The sequence below is a fragment of the Electrophorus electricus genome, chromosome 25 (genome assembly GCF_041902795.1).
Source record: "Electrophorus electricus isolate QZ-2024a chromosome 25, ASM4190279v1, whole genome shotgun sequence".
NCBI lineage: Eukaryota > Metazoa > Chordata > Actinopteri > Gymnotiformes > Gymnotidae > Electrophorus > Electrophorus electricus.
This window is the reverse complement of record NC_137521.1, coordinates 7,103,672-7,125,186: the sequence shown is the minus strand read 5'-3', so window position 1 is coordinate 7,125,186 and position 21,515 is coordinate 7,103,672. Positions and strand designations below refer to the sequence as shown.

Below are 21,515 nucleotides of genomic sequence, written 5' to 3'. Positions count from 1 at the left end.
TCATGAATGTAATTGACCTTTCTTTCTATAATGGTGGCAAATGATTTGGATGAGGAGGGAGACTAAACAGAAACAGAGCAAAGTTAATTTTCCTGCAGTACAGTATCACCAGGGCGTCTGCCGATATGAAAAGGGCATCCGAATCAATAGATTGCCAATAGCCCGTCCGAAGACAGCCCGGCCCGAGCCCCCTCTCCGCCAGCACGCACACGCGACTCCGCCGACGGCCCAATACGATTTTGATTCTCTCTTCTTTGGTCTTTTCTCCGGCCCCGCGCACGCTGCGTTTTTTTTGGCAGGGCCCCGCGGAGGAACGACGCAGGGCTGCGATGATTACTGAGCCACGCCGGCCAGCAGAAAAGGTCAGCGGTTGGAAATGTCAGGCTTGGATAGAGCCAGATGCACATCACCCCGCTCAAGTGTCCAATTAAAGGGGGGCTGGCGGGGTCCAGGGGGTGAAGTGCTCTTCGCATGGAGGAGCTAATGAGGGGCCAGGAGCTCAGGAGCCCCCCTCTCCGTGGGACTGTCTCTACAGCCAGAGCAGGAGCAGCACGGGGGGTGGAGAGAGGAGCAGTGGGGAGGTAAGAGGAGAGGAAGGCGCCGGGGTGGCGTGATGGTGGAAGCACCCCCAACTCCTCCATGGGCATAGGAAAGAACAATCACGTGAACTTTGTCTATCTGCATGCAAGCACACACACTGGGGCATTCAGATGAACATAAACGCATGCTCACCGGTGCACGCGCACACATACACACACGCGGCACGCAACGCACCCGCAAACACGCTGTCTCACCCAGAACGAGCTCTCTGTAACACGCAGGCTGAAGGTCAGTGTGTCCTGAGCGTTGCTGCTTTATCCGCCTGAGCCATCTCCGAACCTCCGAGCACCGGCTGCTTTCCATACAGCAGGAAAACAAGCTTCCCTCACACTCGGCACGGATAAACCAAGGTCGGGGGTCACCGTTGCCACTGCGTGCTGCATCTTAATAAGCACACACGCGGGCAGCTTAAGACCAGATGCGCCCGACAGGTCGAGAGGAAGGAGGGACGTTCCTGCCACGTTCCTGCCTTCAGCGCGGACACGCTTCCTTCACCTGATCAACGACCAGTCAAGGTCCTCTGCTTGCATTGCCACTCACAGCTACTCTGACCCTCTGTAGTCTCTCTCTTCAATGGCTTAATGTCGGCCTGCTATCTGGAGTTATGTACGGCAGTCCTGACATGCTGGGGTAGGTGCTGGCTTTAGTAACGCGGTGAAGGTCAGTGTTGCTTGGTTGCGGGTGAACAGATGCCATGTGAAGCTGTGGAAATTAGTCCACTTTGCGTGCCTCCTATAAACATTATTTTAATCAAAGTGCATTAGAGCAGGCGGATATTTTAGACATATGGGCACTGCATTCTCCCAGACTCGCCCATCTGTCTCCGTCGGCGCTCGGACTGCACAGGCTGCCGCCTCCCAGATGCTTCTAGAACAGTCTGAAGCCTCCATATAGGAGGCTGGTGGGAGGGGGGGGACCAGACAGCTGTCCAGCCGCAGCCGTGCACCGGGGGGAGGGGGGCCAGGTGCAGCTGCAGGGGCTTCTCCTCACTAGTTGCAATTCTCAGTCTACACAGTGTGGTTTACTTACAAAGCCACTGGGCGCCAGGGTGAGTCAATCAGGGCAGAGCTTGGCGAAGAAGAACCGAACTGCTGTGGACTGTGTGACTCTGTGGGAACTGTGTGTGCTGGACCCCACACACACACACACACGCACACACACACACACACACGCACACATGCACGCACACACACACACACGCACACACACACACACACACACACACACGCACACACACGCACACACACACACACGCACACACACGCACACACACGCACACACACGCACACACACACACACACACACACACACACACACACGCACACACACACACACACACATAATCACGCGCACACAGAGGCGCCGGCACACCGTACTCACCTGGACTGGTGATGGTGAGAAGGTCTAGTCTTCGTTGTTGCTGAAAAGGAACAAGAGTGAAGAAGAAGAGGAACTCTGAATGAAAGAAGAACTTTACGTCTACAAAGACAAGACAAAGTCTTACATGCACACAGCATTTCTGTGGAGGCCAACACTCACATGTACAAGTTACTTTGCGGTTTCAGCAGTAAATATCAACAAGTTCTCAGACTTGTTTACTTAGAAGATGGCACTCTAAGCCCAGTGTGTGTGTGTTGGCACTCTGGGGAGAGGTGGGTGGAGGTTTGTGGGTGGTGTGATGGAGGGTGTGAGATGGTGCCCGCATACATCACGCTTGCATTCTGGGGGGCCAACAGCTGGAGGAGGTGCTGCCACTCTCTCTCCCTTTGATGGACTCACCCTCTCACTCACTCTCTCACCCTCTCACCCTCTCACCTCTCTCTCTCTTGCCTCAGAATTAGGCTGGAGGCTACTTAAAGTGACATTAATCAACACCTTTTTCTCTCTTATCATCACGTATACACACAAACACGCACACACACGCGCCTGCAGAGACAGACAAACTTTGTCTATATCTCTATGACCTTCTTTTTCTATGTCTCTCTCACTCAAGAATACTATGATGTGTTGGTAATTGAGACTGAGGCTTGGGAATGAGTGTGTGTGTGTGTCTGTGTTAGAGAGAGAATGTATGAGACCCCTCTACATTTCTGAGTTATGTATTCGTGTGGTGCAGTGTATGCAGACAGTTTCCCGGTGAGTGTGTGACAAGGACTACAGCAATTCACACAGGTCATACCCCAGATCAATAAGTGCCCAATCAAAGGCTAACGGCACCCTCATTGACATCCTGCAGCCTGCAGAGTGTGTGCGCCCACAAACACACACACACACAAATGTGCTCAGATTCTGACTTCACCGCAGATCCTTCTACATGAGTGGTTCCACTCAGCCGAAAAGAGGCTGTAGATAGATATGCTCTTTCATACGCACACGCACACACACACACACACACACACACACACACACACACACACACACACACACAAAGTACATGTAGCTCTACCAGTTACTTTACCTGATTTCTAGAAATCTAACCCGACATTGGGAATCAGTTTGAACAAAATGATTGTTCACCTGGGTGTATCACACAAAAAGGTGATTCAGGCTGTGTACAGTAGTGCTGGGTGTGTCCTGCAGCCAAGCATGGTGACTCAGTGATGGGTGAGTGTGTGAGGTCTGGTGGACGAGACTGAGCAGGTTATTTTAACAGTGTATGAACACACACCCAACAGTGTTCTGTCAGCGTTCCCCCATTGTACAGTAATATCACCAACATAATATTACTTTTCTCTGCAGTGTGGAGAAAAGATCACAACTTTTCTTACTTTTGTCATTGTATATATAATATAATAAAAAATGTAAAAATAAAATAAAATAAATGAGGATCAGTGTTGAGTGATTTTCACTCAACATGCCATTGCGGATGATTAAATGATAAAAAAAAACTTTTCTGATTTCTGCTAATTTTATTTAGTTGTACTTCACAGCCAGTTTCACAGACGTTTTCATTCATGGCTCCCCCTGCTGGCCACGCTGCAGTCTGCACCTACCACACCACCATTCAAACCCACAGTGCTGAAATCAAAGGGTTGCACTCAGCTACTGGTAAAAACTTCACAAATTCTTACATCCTCAATTAGAAATATGCACTAAAAGGCCAAGGTGAACCCAAAAGCTGCGTATTCTCCATAACAGAATCGCATGGTGTTTTCCAGAAGAAAAGCGAAATATTTGTCTTGATTCATGCTGCCTTCCTGACTCATGCGCCCTCTGCCCCAGCGCGAGGCACTGAGCCAGGCCTGGCAGCTGGCTGTGCCTGCTGGGATCAGCCCTCTCCTTCACGCCAATTAGAGGCTGTGGAGGCCAGTGGCGGCAGGTCCCACCCCAGCCCTCTGCCTGGCCCTGGCCTCCATCCCTCACCTGCGGGGAAATCAGGCGAGCTGCAGGCTCCCTCCGGCCACCGGCCCCACCCCTGCAGACATTGTATCTGTGCGCTAGTACTTCAGCTGCCTTCAACCCGCGATCATCTATCAAATCAGACTGGCCGGGGGGGGGGGGGGGGTACAGGCAGAGGGAGGGAGAGAGAGAGAGAGAGAGAGAGAGAGAGAGCACTTTAGATATGAAACAAAACAAGACAGATGCACAGCTCTCCTTGGAGGAGAAAGGCCGGGACACTGACACATTATGGCATATGAATTGCTCTACTTCCTTAAGTCACTACTCACAATAACAACATCATCACCACTTTGGTAAAGTGATTAAAATGAAAAAAAAAAAAAAAAGCAAACAAAAAACTGTTAAATCTGATGAAATAACTGTCATGAAGTTGATCTAGTGGACTGAGATGCCGACTGAATACTCCCATCATTTATTTAGCTGCACTGGAAATATTCAGAGCAAACATTCAACCCTCCAGCTTGCCTTGTATTCTGTTTCTCCAATTGTTTCTAAAACAGCTATGCACAGTACATTCATGGCGCAAAGCAAAGTTACAAGGTGAGAGAGTGAGTGTGAGAAATAGGAGGGAGTGGTTTTCATTAACACTCAGTGAGGCACTGCAGCTGTGGCTGAACACCGATACCCTTCTTATGATAATGGATCTATGGTTAATTAGAGTATTACAGCACCCAGACTGCATCACGCTCGCTGTCTTTCTCTCGCTATCTCTCCAACCGTCACTCCTCAGCCAGCATAGATAAGATACTTAGTGTTCCCCAGGAACCAGGAGGGGGAGAGAGAGAGAGAGAGCGATAGAAAATGGAGAATGAAAGAGGCAGAGGGAGAGTGAGAGGCTGACAAAACTAGAGAAAGGGAGAGAAAGGGAGACATTAGCAGGGCAATCTTGAGCATGAAAAAGGGATTGCATTAATCTTTATCAAAACGAGCCGCGTGCCAGGGAACGTCCCACCAAGACGCCGAGTGCAGGAGGAGCGCAGAGTCGGGGGCCATGCGGTACGATGTCCAAGGCCTGACCCTACACCTACTGGAGCGACCACCCACCGTGGGCCTTCAACATCCACCCTTTCAGCTCACTGGCCTGGTCTGAGCTACAGCACTCCACGCACACGTGAACCACATGTACAGTCCCCGCCCCCTGCACCGGCCCTTTATGCGAGGCTCACGTTTACCGCACGGAGCGCTGCGCTATGTGCTCATGTGCTAATCCAGCCTCTACCCCGCTCGCCGTCAGAGTCAGACTCTGGAACAGATTAAGCGATGGCGTAACGGCAGAGGCCTGTGAGCCTGGCGGATCATCTCCCGATGCTGACTCACTCCCTGCGTCACTACAGCAACTTTCCTCTATGCCTTCACTGGCCTACATTCAGACCCGATGCACAAATAGGCCAGACATCTCAAACTTTCTCCATTAAACACCATTCATCTTATTAGGCTTATTAGACGCACGCCTCTCCGACAGCGATTTAATCTGGGCCGAGCGCAGGTCCGCACGGCTGAGATTAAGACGCAGGTTGGTCAGCAGACGGCAGACAGCAGACGGGGGTGGGGGGTGAGGTGTGTATGTGGTACGGGGGGGGGGGCAGGAAAGAGAAAAAGCCCTCACCAGCAGAAGTGTTCATTTACTAAAGCTCACTCCTTATGACCAAATTAAATATTCATGCACAATCTACCCAAAGCCCATTTGCAATATTTCCCCCTGCATTTACTTTTCATATTTGCTGATGATTATCATGCATGCAGGCAAGCTGGGGTGGGCGGGGGGTGGTGGTGCGGGGGAGTGGGTTATTTAAAAACCCGCCCAACAATTTGGAGTCTAATTCCACATTAATGTAAGGTCAATATTAAGAGATTAACCTGAGTCATTTCACCCCAGCTACCCGTTTAAAAACACATACGGCAGCGGCTAGCAGGCTAAATGCTTCTGTGGGATCTTTGCTGCGATGGATGTAGGGAAGGTTACATTAGCATTGAGGGGGCAGGCAAGTACACAAGGCTAGCATTGTTAAAAAAGAAAAACAAACAAACAAAAAAAAAGACCTGACTTCACACTATGTGGCCTGGCAGAAAAAAGTCCTGAATTAATGACCATGGTAGACGTGCCGTGTCGTCTAGAGTCAGACACGTCTCCTCTCCATGGAGTGATGAGGGAAGAGCGCCGTGAGCTATTCAGGCCGCCTGGATCTGGCCCGGTGCTTGGACTTGCTGTCTTCACCACGGCCTCTTAGGTACTCTGTCTGACGCCACCAGTCCCACTGAGGGAGAGGTGGATGGAGGGAGAAAGAGAGAGAGAGAGCGAGAGAAGGTGAGTCAACGGTCTGACTCACCTCATCTTAAGGTGGGAAACGCCCCACGAGGATGAGGCCATTACAAACACACACGTTCTCTCCCTCCTAACTTTGCACACACACATGCATACACACACGCACGCACGAGTACACACACAGACGCACACACGCCTCTTCCACACACCCTCCTTAATTTCCAGCACTGCCCCTCCCTGCCGGGCTAGCTTGCTCCCCTGTGGCCGGAGTGCGGTGTGAGAGATGAGCTCACTCTGAGATCACGCTCTCCCGGGCTTCTCGCCTTTCATGGCCCTCTCAAGCAGCCTGCTGAGCTCGCGGTGCTCAGACGCCTTAGAGCGGTCACTTCCTCACCCCCGGCCCTTCCAGCTCTACAAACAGACCTGCAGCCAAAAACAAAATCGCCTCCCACATTACCAGTCAGCTCAGGAAAGAAACGACAATCCCCAAACCCCCGGCAGAGAAAAGCAGAAGAAGAGCAGAAATGCACTTAAGCGTGGTATATTTTTACACAACTAGATCAAACTCTGAACTACTCAGCATCATTCTGGTAGAAATTGCAAGGGAGGGTTAGTGGGGCAGTTATGGGTGTCGAGAGACCTGCTGCAGGGAGGGCCAGGAAGAAAGGGGCAAAAAGACACACAGGAGGCCTGCCGCCGCCTTGTTTGTCCTGCACTGTCTCATCTCCGTAACGGCGCCGGCGGAGGAGCGGACGACGCGGCCTCCGTCGCAGAACTGGAGAAAACCTGGGTTTAAAAATACAGGCCCGCGGATTAAAGATTCATTCCTTCATGGAGTGGCCAGTCCTGGCAGACCGGAGCTGTCTCCTGGGCCACCCGCGCCGGAGCAGGGGGAAGGGAACGAAGCCCACAGCCAGGGCTGCTTCCCCCCCGATTCAGCACTTAAAAGCCATGATCGAATTTCATCCTGATTTCATTAAATATTCATAAAGGCCAATTAGAAGGTCAGCTTGGGTTGGCAGTGAGGGCCCGTCTCCATCACTCTGTCATGCATGCTCCATCACACGCCGCTGGGTGGGGCTGTGCTGGAGATGGCACTTTCTGCTGGGAGAGCACACACTCGCCACGGCGTGGTCTCTCAGCCTTCTCTCACTCTCTCTGTATCAGTGTCCCCTTTTCTCCACCTTAAGCTTCTTTTCACCCACACCCACACACACACACACACAGAGCACACCGCTAAATATAACTAGAGGACAAGTACGAGTTATGTGATGTCTTGGAGCAGAGGGAACATTAGCCTTTAATTGGAACTGGACATAGCATATGCACACGCATACACACACGCACTGTGAGCCTTACACAGAGGATACAACACTCAATGATTGATGGACCTTCGAACTGAGGTAGGTCAGACCGCAAGCTGGGCAATAGATATGAAAGGAAGAATAGATTATGAAAATGGAAGGAGAGGTGGAAGGATTGAATGAGGGGTAGAAGAATGGGAGGAGAGATAAACGGATGGGAGGAAGGGAAGAAGGATTGAAGGAGAGACAGAAGAATGGGAGGAGGGGTTTATTTTGTAAACAAAACTTTGAGACAGTGTGTGTTGCTGGACAGGTAGAGAACAAACGCAGTGTGTGGATGTGTGCAGTAAACACAGTGGGCAGTTATTTAACACTTCTCTTCATCAGGCCCTATAGATTTGCCCACTGGGGAACCCCATTACAGGCAAAAAACAGCACAGAGCCCGCCAGGACGGCAACCCGGAGGAGCCTTCCCCGTCGCCCCTCAATGAAATCGATGACCCACCTCTGGCTTCGCACAATCAATCAATCATTTTGCAACCCCGATAGCTTACCACTGATCTACCCCCACTGCTGAAGAAGCCAAAGAGGCTCCCGCCACTGACGGCCGCTGCAGGGGTGAGCTGGTATTTACACAACACACGGATCAATGCCTCCCAGCTGGGCGGAGTCCGCCGGCCCGGTCATGCAGCAGGAGAGCAGTGCACTCTGGGACGGCACCGCATCACCTAGCGCAGCCTTGATCAACACAGCGCACAGCCGACGCCGGCTCCACGCACATGATCGGCTGCCACAGCAACGCTTCTGTAGGCATTTGGAACTGCATCTGAATGTTCAGCTCAGAACGAACGCCGTTTTTGTTTATCTTTGGACAAAGTCACCTGCGTGAATTAAATTAAGAAACCAGATGCCTGGAAGACCTGCTGTGCCAATAGGAAAGTTTCTGAATAAAAGAATGTTTAGGCTGTATCCATACATGCATGGATTTATTAAAGAAAGTGATCTGGCCAAATGAATCCAGGATAATCTGCTGAAGTAGGTGACTGTATCTTTGTCTCTACTGACCAAGAGTGTCTGTTGTCATTTCCAGGCTGGAGAACAGAAACACTACTGAAAGTAAAACAGTCTGACAGCATCTCACAGTCAGCTTGAGAATCAGTTTCAATATTAGCTTCAAAGTCAACCTCAGAGTCAACTTCACAGACTATAGCTTCAGATTAGCTATAGAGGTATCTAGAGTTAGATTCTATTGGGCTCATTTTTCTAAGTGTGCATATGAATATATGAGTTCATATATTAAGTTAATGTTATACACAAATACACGCTGAACTACTTCTTTCCATTGACCCCTCATACATACACACTACAACAACAGATTACACAAAGAGCTGGCTGCCAAAATGTCAGTGCGTATTAATGCAAGTATGTGCGTGCGTGTGCATGCACATGTATGCCTCAGATCTTGAGGGTCACCCAAAGGAGGACTAAAGGACAAGTAGACTGAAGTAAAGGACAAGACTAAAAGACAAGTAGACTGAAGTAAAGGACAAGACTAAAAGACAAGTAGACTGAAGTAATTTCTTAATCAGATAAGGAAGCCACAGTATCTGACAGCAAAGGAGAACAGGAGACCGCGCGCGTACAGTTCCGGGAGCTACGGTTCCGTTCACGGTGCATGTGACGAACCGTGATTATTTTTATTTTTGTCGAATTGCTCACTGATGCCAAAGGAAGCAGCTTTCGCCATTTTGAAATGTAATGAAAATGCCGACCCCTGGTTTCTTTTAAATCTCCACTGCGACGTTTTTTCCTATTTGCTGCTAAATAAAAAGGAAATCGCGTCATTCATAAAACGCGACGTTTTTCCGAAAGAAACACGTCAAACATGGCGGCTCATCTTCGAAAGCGTCATAGCGAACACACTGAACCTCAAGTCAAGAGAACCGCACAGCGCACACAGCAGCTCGGTGCCACACTCCACCTGCACCTGATCGATAAAAAAACGCCACACAACTGACATTTCGAGAAACGAAGCAAAATAAAAAATTAAAAAATCAAAAATAAATAGTAAGCAATTGTACTATAAATATATTACACCATAGTACTGAAACTTATTGTACTGTTCAACACCGACAGGCTTTCCAAGCGCGCCAATAAAACTTTTCCCCTTTTCTTTTTGTGAACCACGTCCTTTCCGTCCCAGAGCTTATTTTTCAGTGAACACGCGTGCGACGACTGGATTTCTTAAAGGGTCCGTGAATGTGTGGGGAAGCTGCACTGAACGTCCGACAGGAATTCTCGCCGCCAGCACCTTTACAGCAAAGTTACATGCATGTGCATCCATTTCAAACGGCAGAGAATGAGGGACTCCGTTCGCTGTTAAATGTGCTCGAGCCGGGGTATGAAATTCCAAGCAGCCTGCGTTTCAGCGTTCATGAGTGGTGAAAAAGATGTACACAGAAATAAAGGCAAAACTTTGTGGAGACCTAAGCAAAGCGCAATTCAGTGCATTTTGACAGAAAACCGGACATTACGAGCAACAGAGGTTTGCTGCAGTAACTGCACACTACGTGTCAGATGCACGGGACATTAAAAACAAAGCTGAGATGAGACCCATATGAAGCACACAAATTCAGCATTTGGCTGCTGTGCTCAAACAGGCTGTTGGGGGGGAAAAAAATCTCAAAATGTCTTTTGATTTGAAAATAATTTTGGTATGCTTTACACATCTTGCATTAAACTTGCAGGTAATGGGGGAAAAATACATAGCACGTTTAAAATGGGCTAATCTATTTCTAATATGAACCATGATAATAATCAAACCATGGCCACTGTGATCTGAAGTGAACCAAGAACAGGTTGAATCATTAAATTGTTGCTTTTTACCATTTACATCTTTGCAACTGTAATATAAATGTGTCCCACCAACACTAGTTAACATCATCACTATGAAGAAGATACGGATAAGTATACCACTGCCTACGTTTCCGCCTGCTTTCCGGTGTCCGCCTGTGCTCTCTACTTTCCATACAGCCTGGCCGCATGCCCACTCCACTTTTTGGAATCAAGGGAAACATGTTAGGGAATGTGAAGCACCATAAAGAGCATGTTACTGAGAATGGTGGTGGGGGATTTGGAAGCATTACTTTAATAATATACTACACTGCAGATTACTGATTATATATTAAAAATATTACTATATTAAAGTAACAGAATCTGATTACTTTCAGTTTTACCTTTTACTTTTTGATTACATTTGAACCCCTTATCTGCTAAATGGTTCATGTAACAAATCGTAAAGAAATCCTGCATTCACTCTAACAAATCCCATGTCCACATGAAGCAAATGGTAGAGAACATGGTGGAGAACATGGTAGGGAGCATGGTGGAGAAAATAGTGGAGAACATGGTGGAGAACATGGTAGGGAGCATGGTGGAGAAAATAGTGGAGAACATGGTGGAGAACATGGTAGGGAGCATGGTAGGGTACGTGGTAGGTCACTCCCTACCATGTTCCACTACCATGTTTTCCTACCATGTTCCGTACCATGCTATGTTTCCAGTCACATATTGCAAGGAATGAAGTAGAAGACCGCATGGTGCACTCACGGAAGGAACACGATGCAGGGTACACAGGTTAACCTTGTGTTAAATAAACACAGGCTGCATTTAATACTGTTGCTGCAGTGAGACGACAGTCATGGGAACGATTCACTCTATTAGAACTGTCAGAAAGCTGAAAAAAGGGGTAAGATATCCTTGATAAGTTGTAACACAACCCTGCCAGTAATCACTACATATTTTAAATGCACCAGTAATCTAATTACTGCCTTTTTTTCTGTAACTGTAACGGACGGACTACAGTGATCTTTCTTTGTGTCCTGAGTGCGTAATGCCATTACATGGATTCTGTTACCCCCCCAGCTCTGGTAGGTGATGTGGAGACAGCAGTGAAGTGCGGTTAGGGGAGCAGCCTCCCATTCGGGAGTGCAGCACGCGCCTCGTCACTGTGACACCACACCAGCCCAGCAGCTGCTGACATGGTGGCTCACCAGATGGGAATGGGGCTCGCAGGGGCATGAGCTTTAAATCACGATGAGAAGGGAGAGAGACGATAAACAGGATCAATCTCACCCCTGCTCCGAGCGTATGAGACGTGGGGAGAGGTGGAGCTCGGGCTCTGGAGCCCAACACGGGGGGACGCGTCGGAGATGGCGCCGGCGGGGAGCCAGAGCTGAGAGGAGCGCGGCTGGCCGGAGGAGGGCGTGGCCGGTCAGAGGAGCGCACGCTCCCTGCTACCCCGATGCCCTGGCAACAGTATGCCGCTTCAGCTGGAAGTCCAGCAGTCGGTTCTGTCCTCTAAGAGACAAAGGCATGGCGCACAGCACACGCGTGTATAGCAGGATTTATAAGCGAGGCACAAAGGAAATGTGAAGAGCTAAAAATCTGAATGGGAAGGACAGAGTGTGTTATCTGAAGGACGAATTGTGTGTGCGTGCGTGTGTGTGTGTGTGTGTGTGTGTGTGTGTGCGCGCGTGTTAGGAGCCATACGGCAGGCCTGACTTGGGCTCCACTGCTTTGCTAGTCTCACCTGCTTGTCTCTCTTTGGTGGGGGTGGGGCTGCACTGTAGGACATCATTATCCCTGACAACTGCGACTCAACGTGGAAAATGTTTGGGATTTATGCTGACAGGATTTGTCTGAGTTATCAATCTTTGCCTCTGGCTCCTAGAAAAAAGAAAGTCCTGCAGCATTAAAAAAAATGGACGAACGTGACAGAAGCTTTTGGGTGGGAGAATGTCAGCTGCAACACTAATGACCCTGAAAGGACAAGAACAGAACAGAATCGGGCGAGACCGTGGGGACCTCCCCACTCTTATAAGCGGCAGGCAAGTCGCTCTTTACAGTTACATTTAAATCTGTTGATTTATTTGACATAAAATGGGTTGACCAATATCACGCTTTAATACTGAGTGTGAATGGCAATTCTGCTATCTGCCTCTGCAGCTAAATCTCAATGTTTCAAAAGTCACAGAGGGAGAAAAAACAGAAAGTTTAAAAGTTGAAGTTTGTGTCCTCTGCTTTAGGAGATAAGGCAGAAAATGACAGGCTATATGTTCTATGTAAACGCAACACGTTGAAGCTGATAAGAGTGTGTGACAGAGCAACAGATGCAGCCAGACTGATACGCTAATGCCTGGATCTCTGTCTGTCTGTCTGTCTCTCTCTCCCTCTCTCACACACACTGACGTGTTTCTTTTATTCTCTCAATCTCACAAATCAGACACACATTTTAGAATAAATGTTTATATTTATCAAGAATAATGAAACCGCAATAATTTAATATTTCAACCATTCTAAAAAGACTTTACTTGTGATTATGATTTGATGAATATGGTGACAATATTTGTATATCTTTGGTTCATCTAAGCAAGACTGAATATATTCTAAAAGCTTTTATTTTCCATTTCTCATAATGCACAAATAAAAAGTAAGCGCAGGTAAGCTGGATGAGCCTTCAGTCATTGCGCCAAATAAAAAGTCTGTTAAAGACAAGACACATCTATCAGCATTAATGTACATGCCCACGGGAAAGAAGCAGTAATGCGTCCCTGTTCATATGGACTCCATCTGTGCTCTGTTTCCGCACTTCATATCAATTTCATTTGCATACGTAAGGTTTTCATCTACATAACAGTCCACGCAAACATGAATTCTTGTTACACAGAATTGCTCTTTGTTTAAGGATGGGGAGGGAGACAGCTAGTGTTAAAAAGTGATCTTTCAGGGAGCCAGGTCTGATGACGAGCGCTAATGAAATTCAAAGTAGTGCAAAAGTGCTAAAATATCAAAGCAAAGAGACAGAGTACAGAGTAGTCCCATCCAGTACAGTGTCCTCATGGGCGCTGCTGATGAACAGGTAGACTATATACTCTAAAAGTCCTATTATTGTCCCCCCTCCCCTGACAAAATAAACAAGAAAACAGTAATTTAGTGCATCTGTAATCACCTTAGCCACATCCTCTGAGCTGTGCTCTTTAATTTTGCACGCTTTTAATTTGTTTTCACAGCAGTTCGAGCAAATTGAATTTGTTAATTAAAGCAGCAAAATGAAATGCTGAGCATTATTGACGAGATGCTAATTGTGTTAGTGTGGAAATTGGGGAGGGGGTGAAGAAGACAGGGGAAATGTGTGTGTGTGTGTGTTTGGAGGGGGGGGTGGTCTGAGTATCAATAGCCAGGACAAATCATATTACAGCAGGGGAAAGGGAACCCAGTGCAGAAGACAGGCCTAAAGGGTGTGTGTGTGTGTGTGTGTGTGTGTGCGCACTGCCCCTCAGGTCATACACACATATACACTTAGCCAATTCTCATTCATAATCATCGTATATCAGTAATTTTCTACAGACTCAAAAAGGTTCCCATAACATTGGTTTAATATTACTACAGGGTGGATATGAGGTGTGAGCCCTGGGGTTTACGTCTAGGGAGTCATGACGATCACACTTTATGAATATTAGCATATATTGTTTAGAAGGCTTGCGTTTCTCTTAAACCAAGCCGAGAACACAAGTCTTTGCAGCAGTACGTGATGACTCCCAATTTCAGGTGTGTTTCATTATTCATGCCAAATTCATCCTTATTTAAGCCATTTCTATTCATCTAATGAAAGTGGATTTTTTTTCCCCCAGAAAGCTCTACAAAAAGGTCCTTTGTCTGCTCCTAACGTCTGCTGAGACCACACCTATAGCACACAGGGCCCCTATAAGGACAGGTGATGAAACGCAGCGCGGCGATGTGCCGGTGAAGTGGAATGGGAGTGTATTAAGAGAAGTGCTTCCTGCGCTGGGTAAAATGAGCATTTCCCAGGGCCGTTCCTCGCTGCCGTGGCCGATAACCCGCCGCTGCAGCCAGGGCTCGTTGGCTTTACTGCCTTGGCTCGCGTGATTATCCTTCCTACGGCTTCATTTTGCATAAATGCGTTCTGAATAAATCCTTAAGCAGCTCATTTGCTGTCTGCCTCCGCACCATCCCCCCCCCAACACCACCCCCGCCCCCCCGCCATATCCCTCCGCGAGGACACGCTCGCTAACGAGAAGAATCCCCCTGAGCCACGAGGGGGTGGGGGTGTGTGGGGTGAGGGTGGGGGTCACAAAATGAGGAGAGGAGAGGAGAGGAGGAGTACACAGGAGTGTGGGGCCGTGGCACTGCTGTGTCTGCTTGTCCTTGTTGGTTCAGATTGGGGCGTGACAGTGAGCAGTGCTTATATTACGGAGGTGATTATGCCACTAATTACTGACACTCCTTCGTTACTGATATCGCCCCGGCTAAGCCCTGCAGTCTCGGTACACACCACCATTCCACTAACACACCAGCCCGGCAGTCAGGAGACGTCGGAGCATCAGAGCTGAGGGCGAGGTCTCCCTTTCCATGACAGGATAGCCGTTAGAAGGCCTTCCGTCGGCTGCCTTAAAGGCCGTACTGACCCTTGGAACACACGCACACGGAGAATGGAGACCAGGGTATGACCTTGTGGCTACTTCTGAATCCAGCCAAAGCTGTAAGCTATTCAGGGCACGGATACGGCACCTTAAACACTTACAGCTGGCGAGTCCATATAACACTGTGTTACTGAGAGTGTGGACGAGTGGGCCGAGGTTAGCGGCTAGCCTCAGTAATGAGCTCAGTGGCCTGCTTGATGGCACCGCTGTTGATCTCCACATCCACTCCAGCCCGGCTGGTTAATTAGCGACCGGGGCAAACCTGCAGCCCCCGCGTGCAGTACTGTTCCGCCTGCTACTCCCTTCATTAAGATGTTTGAGGGGCTTCAGAAAACCAGTTCAAAGATGCTCCGGAGGGCTGGGGGCTTTCTCCAGCTCGCCCCCGCCTCTGAAACCCACACCTGACGCTGCGCGGCGGGCGGGCAAAACTGGCTCAGAGAGGGCAGGACACCCGTGGGCGGCGACAGATTAAGCCCCCAACAGAGGGGACAGACACCGCTGAGGAGACTCTTAATGTCTGACTTGCAGGACGTAGGCTGGGGTCTTCTCAGCAGGAGGCCACAACAAGTTTCAGTGCTGGAATGGAAGGTAGATGCAAAGATAATGTCAATGTCTCAGCTTACAAGTCTCATGAGATTGGCTTTTTTAAAGCTTTTTTATTAAAGCCCGATGACACTGATGCTAAGTCAAGTGAGAGCAAGCAGTGGTAAGCTGGAAATGGCCAGTGTAGAACCACAAGGCTCGGTAAAGGGATCTGACACAGAACACTCCCTTCACACCGGCATATGTGTACTACTTCAGGATTGCGTGTGGGGTGCCCGAAAGAAGCACATTTGTCAACAGCACTGCAGAAACAAGGCCAGCCAACGCGAGAGAGTTGAGCCTGTGTGTGGCTGTTAGCAAGGGGTTTAAGCAAACGTTATGCTATTACCTGCGTAGATCAGACTTAATTTAGGGGAGGTATAGGAACAGTCAAAACACACTCCCCGCCCGCCATCCACACACACACACACGCGCACACACACACACACACACACACACACACACACACACACACACACACACACACACACACACACACACGTGCAGCAAAACGCTTCGATTTCTCTCAGTTTCTCTGCCATGTTTTCATTAAGGCAGTCTGCTGCATGGTTTCCTGTAGCCATGTAATTGTGTGGGTTTAATGAGGTAGGGGCGAAGGGAGACAGAACCTGGCACTATTAGGAGAAGACTGAGAGAAAAAGTTTTGCTAGCAACAGGGTAAACAGCAGCTAGTCCAAACAAGCACCATTTTCCCTCACAGAACATAATTAGGTTCTCTAATTGGCCTGTCCGGATGGGCGCTGTCGTGGAAACAGGGTCATCGACACCTTCCCTGTTCCTTTAGCCTAACTGTTAATGTCACAGATACACACTTCAGTGACCCACCTCCAGCATTAAAGACCACAGGTGCATTTTTCTTGCAAAGAGAATCTTTGACCCAGCTACTCTTGCCCAGGCAAGAATCAGAAAATGCATAGAGGGAACATTAAAAAGAGAATTCACAGAGGAATCCATACACCCCCTCCCAACACACACACACACACACACACACAGTGAACTCATAAGACAAGGCTTCTACCGCCTCAGGTTGTTCGCTGGCTGAAAAGGACAAAAAAAACTCCAGTCTTTCTTTCCCTGTTTTCTACCTCTGGTCTTCTCTCTTTCCGTGTGTGTGTCTGTGGGGAGGACTGTTTTTCTACTAAATTGAATTACACAACATTTTGACTTTGGGGCAGGACGAGGGCAGAGAGGGGCTATCAGCCCTTCCAGATAACACTGATTAGGATCAAGCCACACAGAGTGAGAAAAAGAGACAAAGACACAGAGGGACATACACGGAGGAAAAACCAAAAGGACATTCCGTCGGGCTGCTAAGCGTCAAACTTCCCCCTCTCACTCCGGTCTGGACTCCTGTTCGGTGGAGAATGGGATGTTTGAATTCTAAGTGCGAGCCATCTAATCTTGATTTGTGGCCCAGACGGCCTAATCCCTCTGCCTCCCCCGTTGCCTTGGGCTTGGTCACTGCACTAATGGCCTCTTTCTTATCCAGCTAACTATCTAGTTCCGTTTGCTTGCCTCCTGCATTCGAATATTCGCGCTGTAATGGCAGCATGGTGACTGCACATTCAGGAGGGGGCTGAGCAGGCAGATCCGTAAAGCAACGCTCCTTCACTTTCACCGACAGCCACGGGAAGTCAAAAGACAAAAGAAGACAAAAATCACAAGCTCTTCGGGAGGAGAAGCACTTCAGGAGAAGCCTAGCTTCTTCACACTGTTCCCTAGAGAGAAGCATTACTTCATGAAAACTCTAGATTCTACTGACTGTCCTCTACAGAGAAGCACCACTTCACAAAAACCCTAGTTTCTACAGACTGTTCTCTAGAGAGAACCACTTCAGGAGATCTCTAACTTCTACAGACTGTTCCCTAGAGAGAAGGACCGCTTCACAAAAACCCTAGCTTCTACAGATTATTCTCTAGAGAGAAGTACCATTTCGAGAGAACTCTAGCTTCTACAGACTGTTTCCTAGAGCAAAAGACCACAAAAACCCTAGCTTCTACAGACTGTTGTCTACAGAGAAAGACCACTTCAAAAGAGCCCTAGCTTCTACAGACTGCAATTTGTCTACAGACAAATATTTGGTGCTAGAGAACTTGAAGGAACTGCTGTAACAATAGACACAACAGATCATTGAGCTGTAGAGCCTCAGCAGCCCAGGAAGTCTGCTGCTAACAAGTCTTAACAGCTACCAGTGTACAGAGAAACACATACTGCTTCGCAAAGGCAAAGTTCAGAACACAGCCTACCTCCCCATGCCATAGTCCAAACACGGTTCAGAACATAGCCTACCTCTCCATGCCACAGTCCAAACACAGTTCAGAACACAGCCTACCTCTCCATGCCATAGTCCAAACACGGTTCAGAACACAGCCTACCTCTCCATGCCACAGTCCAAACACGGTTCAGAACATAGCCTACCTCTCCATGCCATAGTCCAAACACGGTTCAGAATACAGCCTACCTCTCCATGCCATAGTCCAAACACAGTTCAGAACACAGCCTACCTCTCCATGCCATAGTCCAAACACAGTTCAGAACACAGCCTACCTCTCCATGCCATAGTCCAAACACGGTTCAGAACATAGCCTACCTCTCCATGCCACAGTCCAAACACGGTTCAGAACACAGCCTACCTCTCCATGCCACAGTCCAAACACGGTTCAGAACACAGCCTACCTCTCCATGCCACAGTCCAAACACGGTTCAGAACACAGCCTACCTCTCCATGCCATAGTCCAAACACGGTTCAGAATACAGCCTACCTCTCCATGCCATAGTCCAAACACAGTTCAGAACACAGCCTACCTCTCCATGCCATAGTCCAAACACAGTTCAGAACACAGCCTACCTCTCCATGCCATAGTCCAAACACGGTTCAGACAAAGCCCACCTACCCGTGCAATAGTCCAAACACGACATCTCGGCATTTGTTTCAAACTGAACTGTCACTTTAGAACCCACTGTCAGAGTCAAGGAACAAGATGATGTTACTAGTTTGTCACTGAAATTAGGTTTTTTTTTATTTTTGCATGCTTGTGCGAATAGGAAAGATATTTATACAGTCTTGCATTGAATCTCATTTAAAAACAGCTCTTGCACCGAGTGCTGAAAGAGACAAAACCGACTATTGATCGTATGGCTCAAAAGGAAGGGGGTCTTGTGAAAGGCGAGAGATGGCGTGTGAAAAGGGAGGCAAGGTGGATGGATAGCAGGAGGGGTGTCCTTTTGTGTCAGCCAGGGGAAGGTTTCAAATCACAAGGTGGCAGGTTGACGGCCTCACAATGGGCAGCTATGGGAGGCTAGATCTGACATCCGCGCCCTTAGCAAAGGTTATTGCCTTTTCAAGTGGCCTCTCCAATACTCTCCAAAGCCCTGTCTGTACAAACATGCACACACACACACGCACACACACACACACACACACACACACACACACACACACACATGCACGTGTACATTTACAGACATAGAGAGGCTCCTTATCACCCACAAATCAATAGGAGACATCTGAGAGGGAAGTGGTGGAACGGCCACCATATTCCTCCGTGATGGAGAGCACTCCTGTGGATGGGTGTTACTCCTCACTCTCTGCCTGTGACTGGGGCATGAACGTGGAGCTGATCTGTTAACAGCCCCTTTATAAGAAGAAAAGCTTAATGTTGCCAATTCATAATTGACCTGATAAGTGACAGGAAGCCCAAACCTCCAGGTCTTGGCAGAGTTACCATGGGAACCAGGGGGACGGGTCTGGCGATGAGATGTTTCCATCACCCAATGGCTAATCCCTATTATTTTGAGTCAGCTTTCTGGACTGGCACAAACTTTATCACAAGTGACGAGTAGGAGCTTCAAAACACAGCCTGTCTGTGTGTCTGACACGCGTAATTTATTTTAACGTAATCCAGTTATATGGGGCACAGGCTTAATGCATTCAGCTTTTAGGATGGGGCTCAGAAGAGTACGGAGTGTCTGTGCTGGTTTCGAGAGGGGAGAGGCCCGAACCTGGGTGGCAGCAGGTCGCTCGCCAGGGACCCAGAGGACCGTCTCATGGAACAGTAGCACATCAAACGACTGAAGCAGACATTAGCGCCACACCTGTCATAAGGGCGCGTGACTCTCAGACACAGGGGACCCAGCGCCAGTCCTGCAGATCCTCACAGTCTGAGCCTGCCTGGCTTTAACGGGCAAGGCCCCGATGACCTGCAGCAGGGAACCCCACTCTGCAATGTGTAGGACATGCCTGGGTGGTGCAGGCGTGGCCTTAAGTGGGAGCTTGTGAGCGATGACAAAAAAAAAACAACAGTGTATGTGTAATTGTCCACTGCCCTGAGTATCCCTGAGATACACTATATGAGAGAGAGAGAGAGAGAGAGAGAGAGAGAGAGAGACATACAGGGGATCAGGAACAATGCTAAATAAGTTAAATATGCCGACTGCGACTGAAACACACAATACTGGAAGATGATCAGTTTTCTTCTCACCTGGAATTCACATTACATCGGGATACAGGAATGCAAGGATCCATACGAAAGAAAAAAATAACTCTAGATTAATGACTGACCCTAGTGGGGAAAAAGGGCTTCTCTCTCCTAAAGAAGAGTGCAATGACACAGATGAATAGCTCCCACTTGTGTGAGAGCACTGCAAGGAGAGGCTGCAATATGAAAGCCCACCTGCCCCCGAGACCAGGTGCCTCCTCTCCAAATCAATGAGAAACCACGCTTACTCCCCCAGCTCCTGCACTGCTCCACCTCTTATGCTCCCTCCCCGCTCCCGTCTGGACTCCCCCCCCACCCGGGGCGCCTGCGACCACCGCAGCCTGTTCCTGGCGACTAATGAAAAGCAGACCGCCATCTCTTTCAATTCGGCCAGCCGGCCCAGACTGCCGTTAAAGGCAATCGACTGGCTGAATGGAGCCACTACATCACAATCTACAGGTGCGGGCGCACTGCACACCAAAGACATTGTGCTTTCAGATGGGAGACACGCCAGCATCCATCTCTCCGTCTCCATGCACGTGTGTGTGTGCATGGCCACATACACTTGCAGGAGTCCAGGTGTGCAGTGGAGGGTGGTGGGGGGGGGGGGGTGTCTGGGCTTGTAAGGGGTGGAAAGAATAGCACAAAGGGAAGATGGAGCTCCTCAGGCCGGTTTCAGGTGGTGGTGTAGAGTGGTTGTGTGAGGCGTTGGGGAAGAAAGTCCTGGAACAGGCGGGAGCAGAGGAGTGTTTCAGGGGGGTAAATAAAGGCTGGCTGGTCGCAAGGAGGTGCGTGGGCAGGTGAGGAGCATGTATTTGTGTGCGCCTCTCAACTGGCGGTGTGTGGGAGTGTGTGTGCGCGTGCGTGGGTGTTATCAGCGCTCTGCAGCAGTGGTGTGTGTCGGCTGGGCGAGCACGGAGGTGGGATGGGGCAGGGAGCTAACAGCAAAGCGTGTGTCCGCCGGGGGAGGAAGGAGACCCGGGGATGCTGTGCTTCAGTGACCCCACGCTTTGCCTGCTCCCCTCCACTGCCCTGACACACACACACACACACACACAGTAACCCCTACAGCTGTTCAGCATAGCTGACTTACTGCACCCTGCATCTACTATACAACCAGTAAACTCCCGCCAGCATTCCCTGTCCGACTTTAAGCACTGCGGCTTTCTCAGAAAAGTTGTGGCCTGATGGCATCCAAGTCCTGCCCGGCGACGTCAGTCCCGCCCGGCCACACTCGGGTGCGACACCCGTCTTCCTTTTGTGTCACATCTCTGTCCTCTGCAAGTCACACCTTCTCAGTGCTAACACCAGCGGTCTGATTCATCTGCTAGGGGCCCAGGGCATATGATTAAGACGCGTGCGGCGG

At 49.1% G+C, this 21,515-nt stretch overlaps 1 protein-coding gene across 7 annotated transcripts in view; it reads right to left on the bottom strand.

The window, feature by feature from the left end:
- Positions 1-21,515, bottom strand: part of agbl4 (AGBL carboxypeptidase 4) — a 250,132-nt gene that overhangs the window by 86,347 nt on the left and 142,270 nt on the right. For 5 of the 7 annotated variants that reach the window (XM_081707269.1, XM_081707270.1, XM_081707274.1 and 2 more), the window contains 2 exons: positions 3,964-4,083; positions 1,981-2,020 (listed from right to left, as the gene is read on the bottom strand). In XM_081707269.1, the coding sequence (XP_081563395.1) occupies positions 1,981-2,020; positions 3,964-4,083 (160 nt within the window). The remainder of the gene's footprint in view (positions 1-1,980; positions 2,021-3,963; positions 4,084-21,515) is intronic. The other 2 variants (XM_081707272.1, XM_027001299.3) reach the window with 1 other exon arrangement.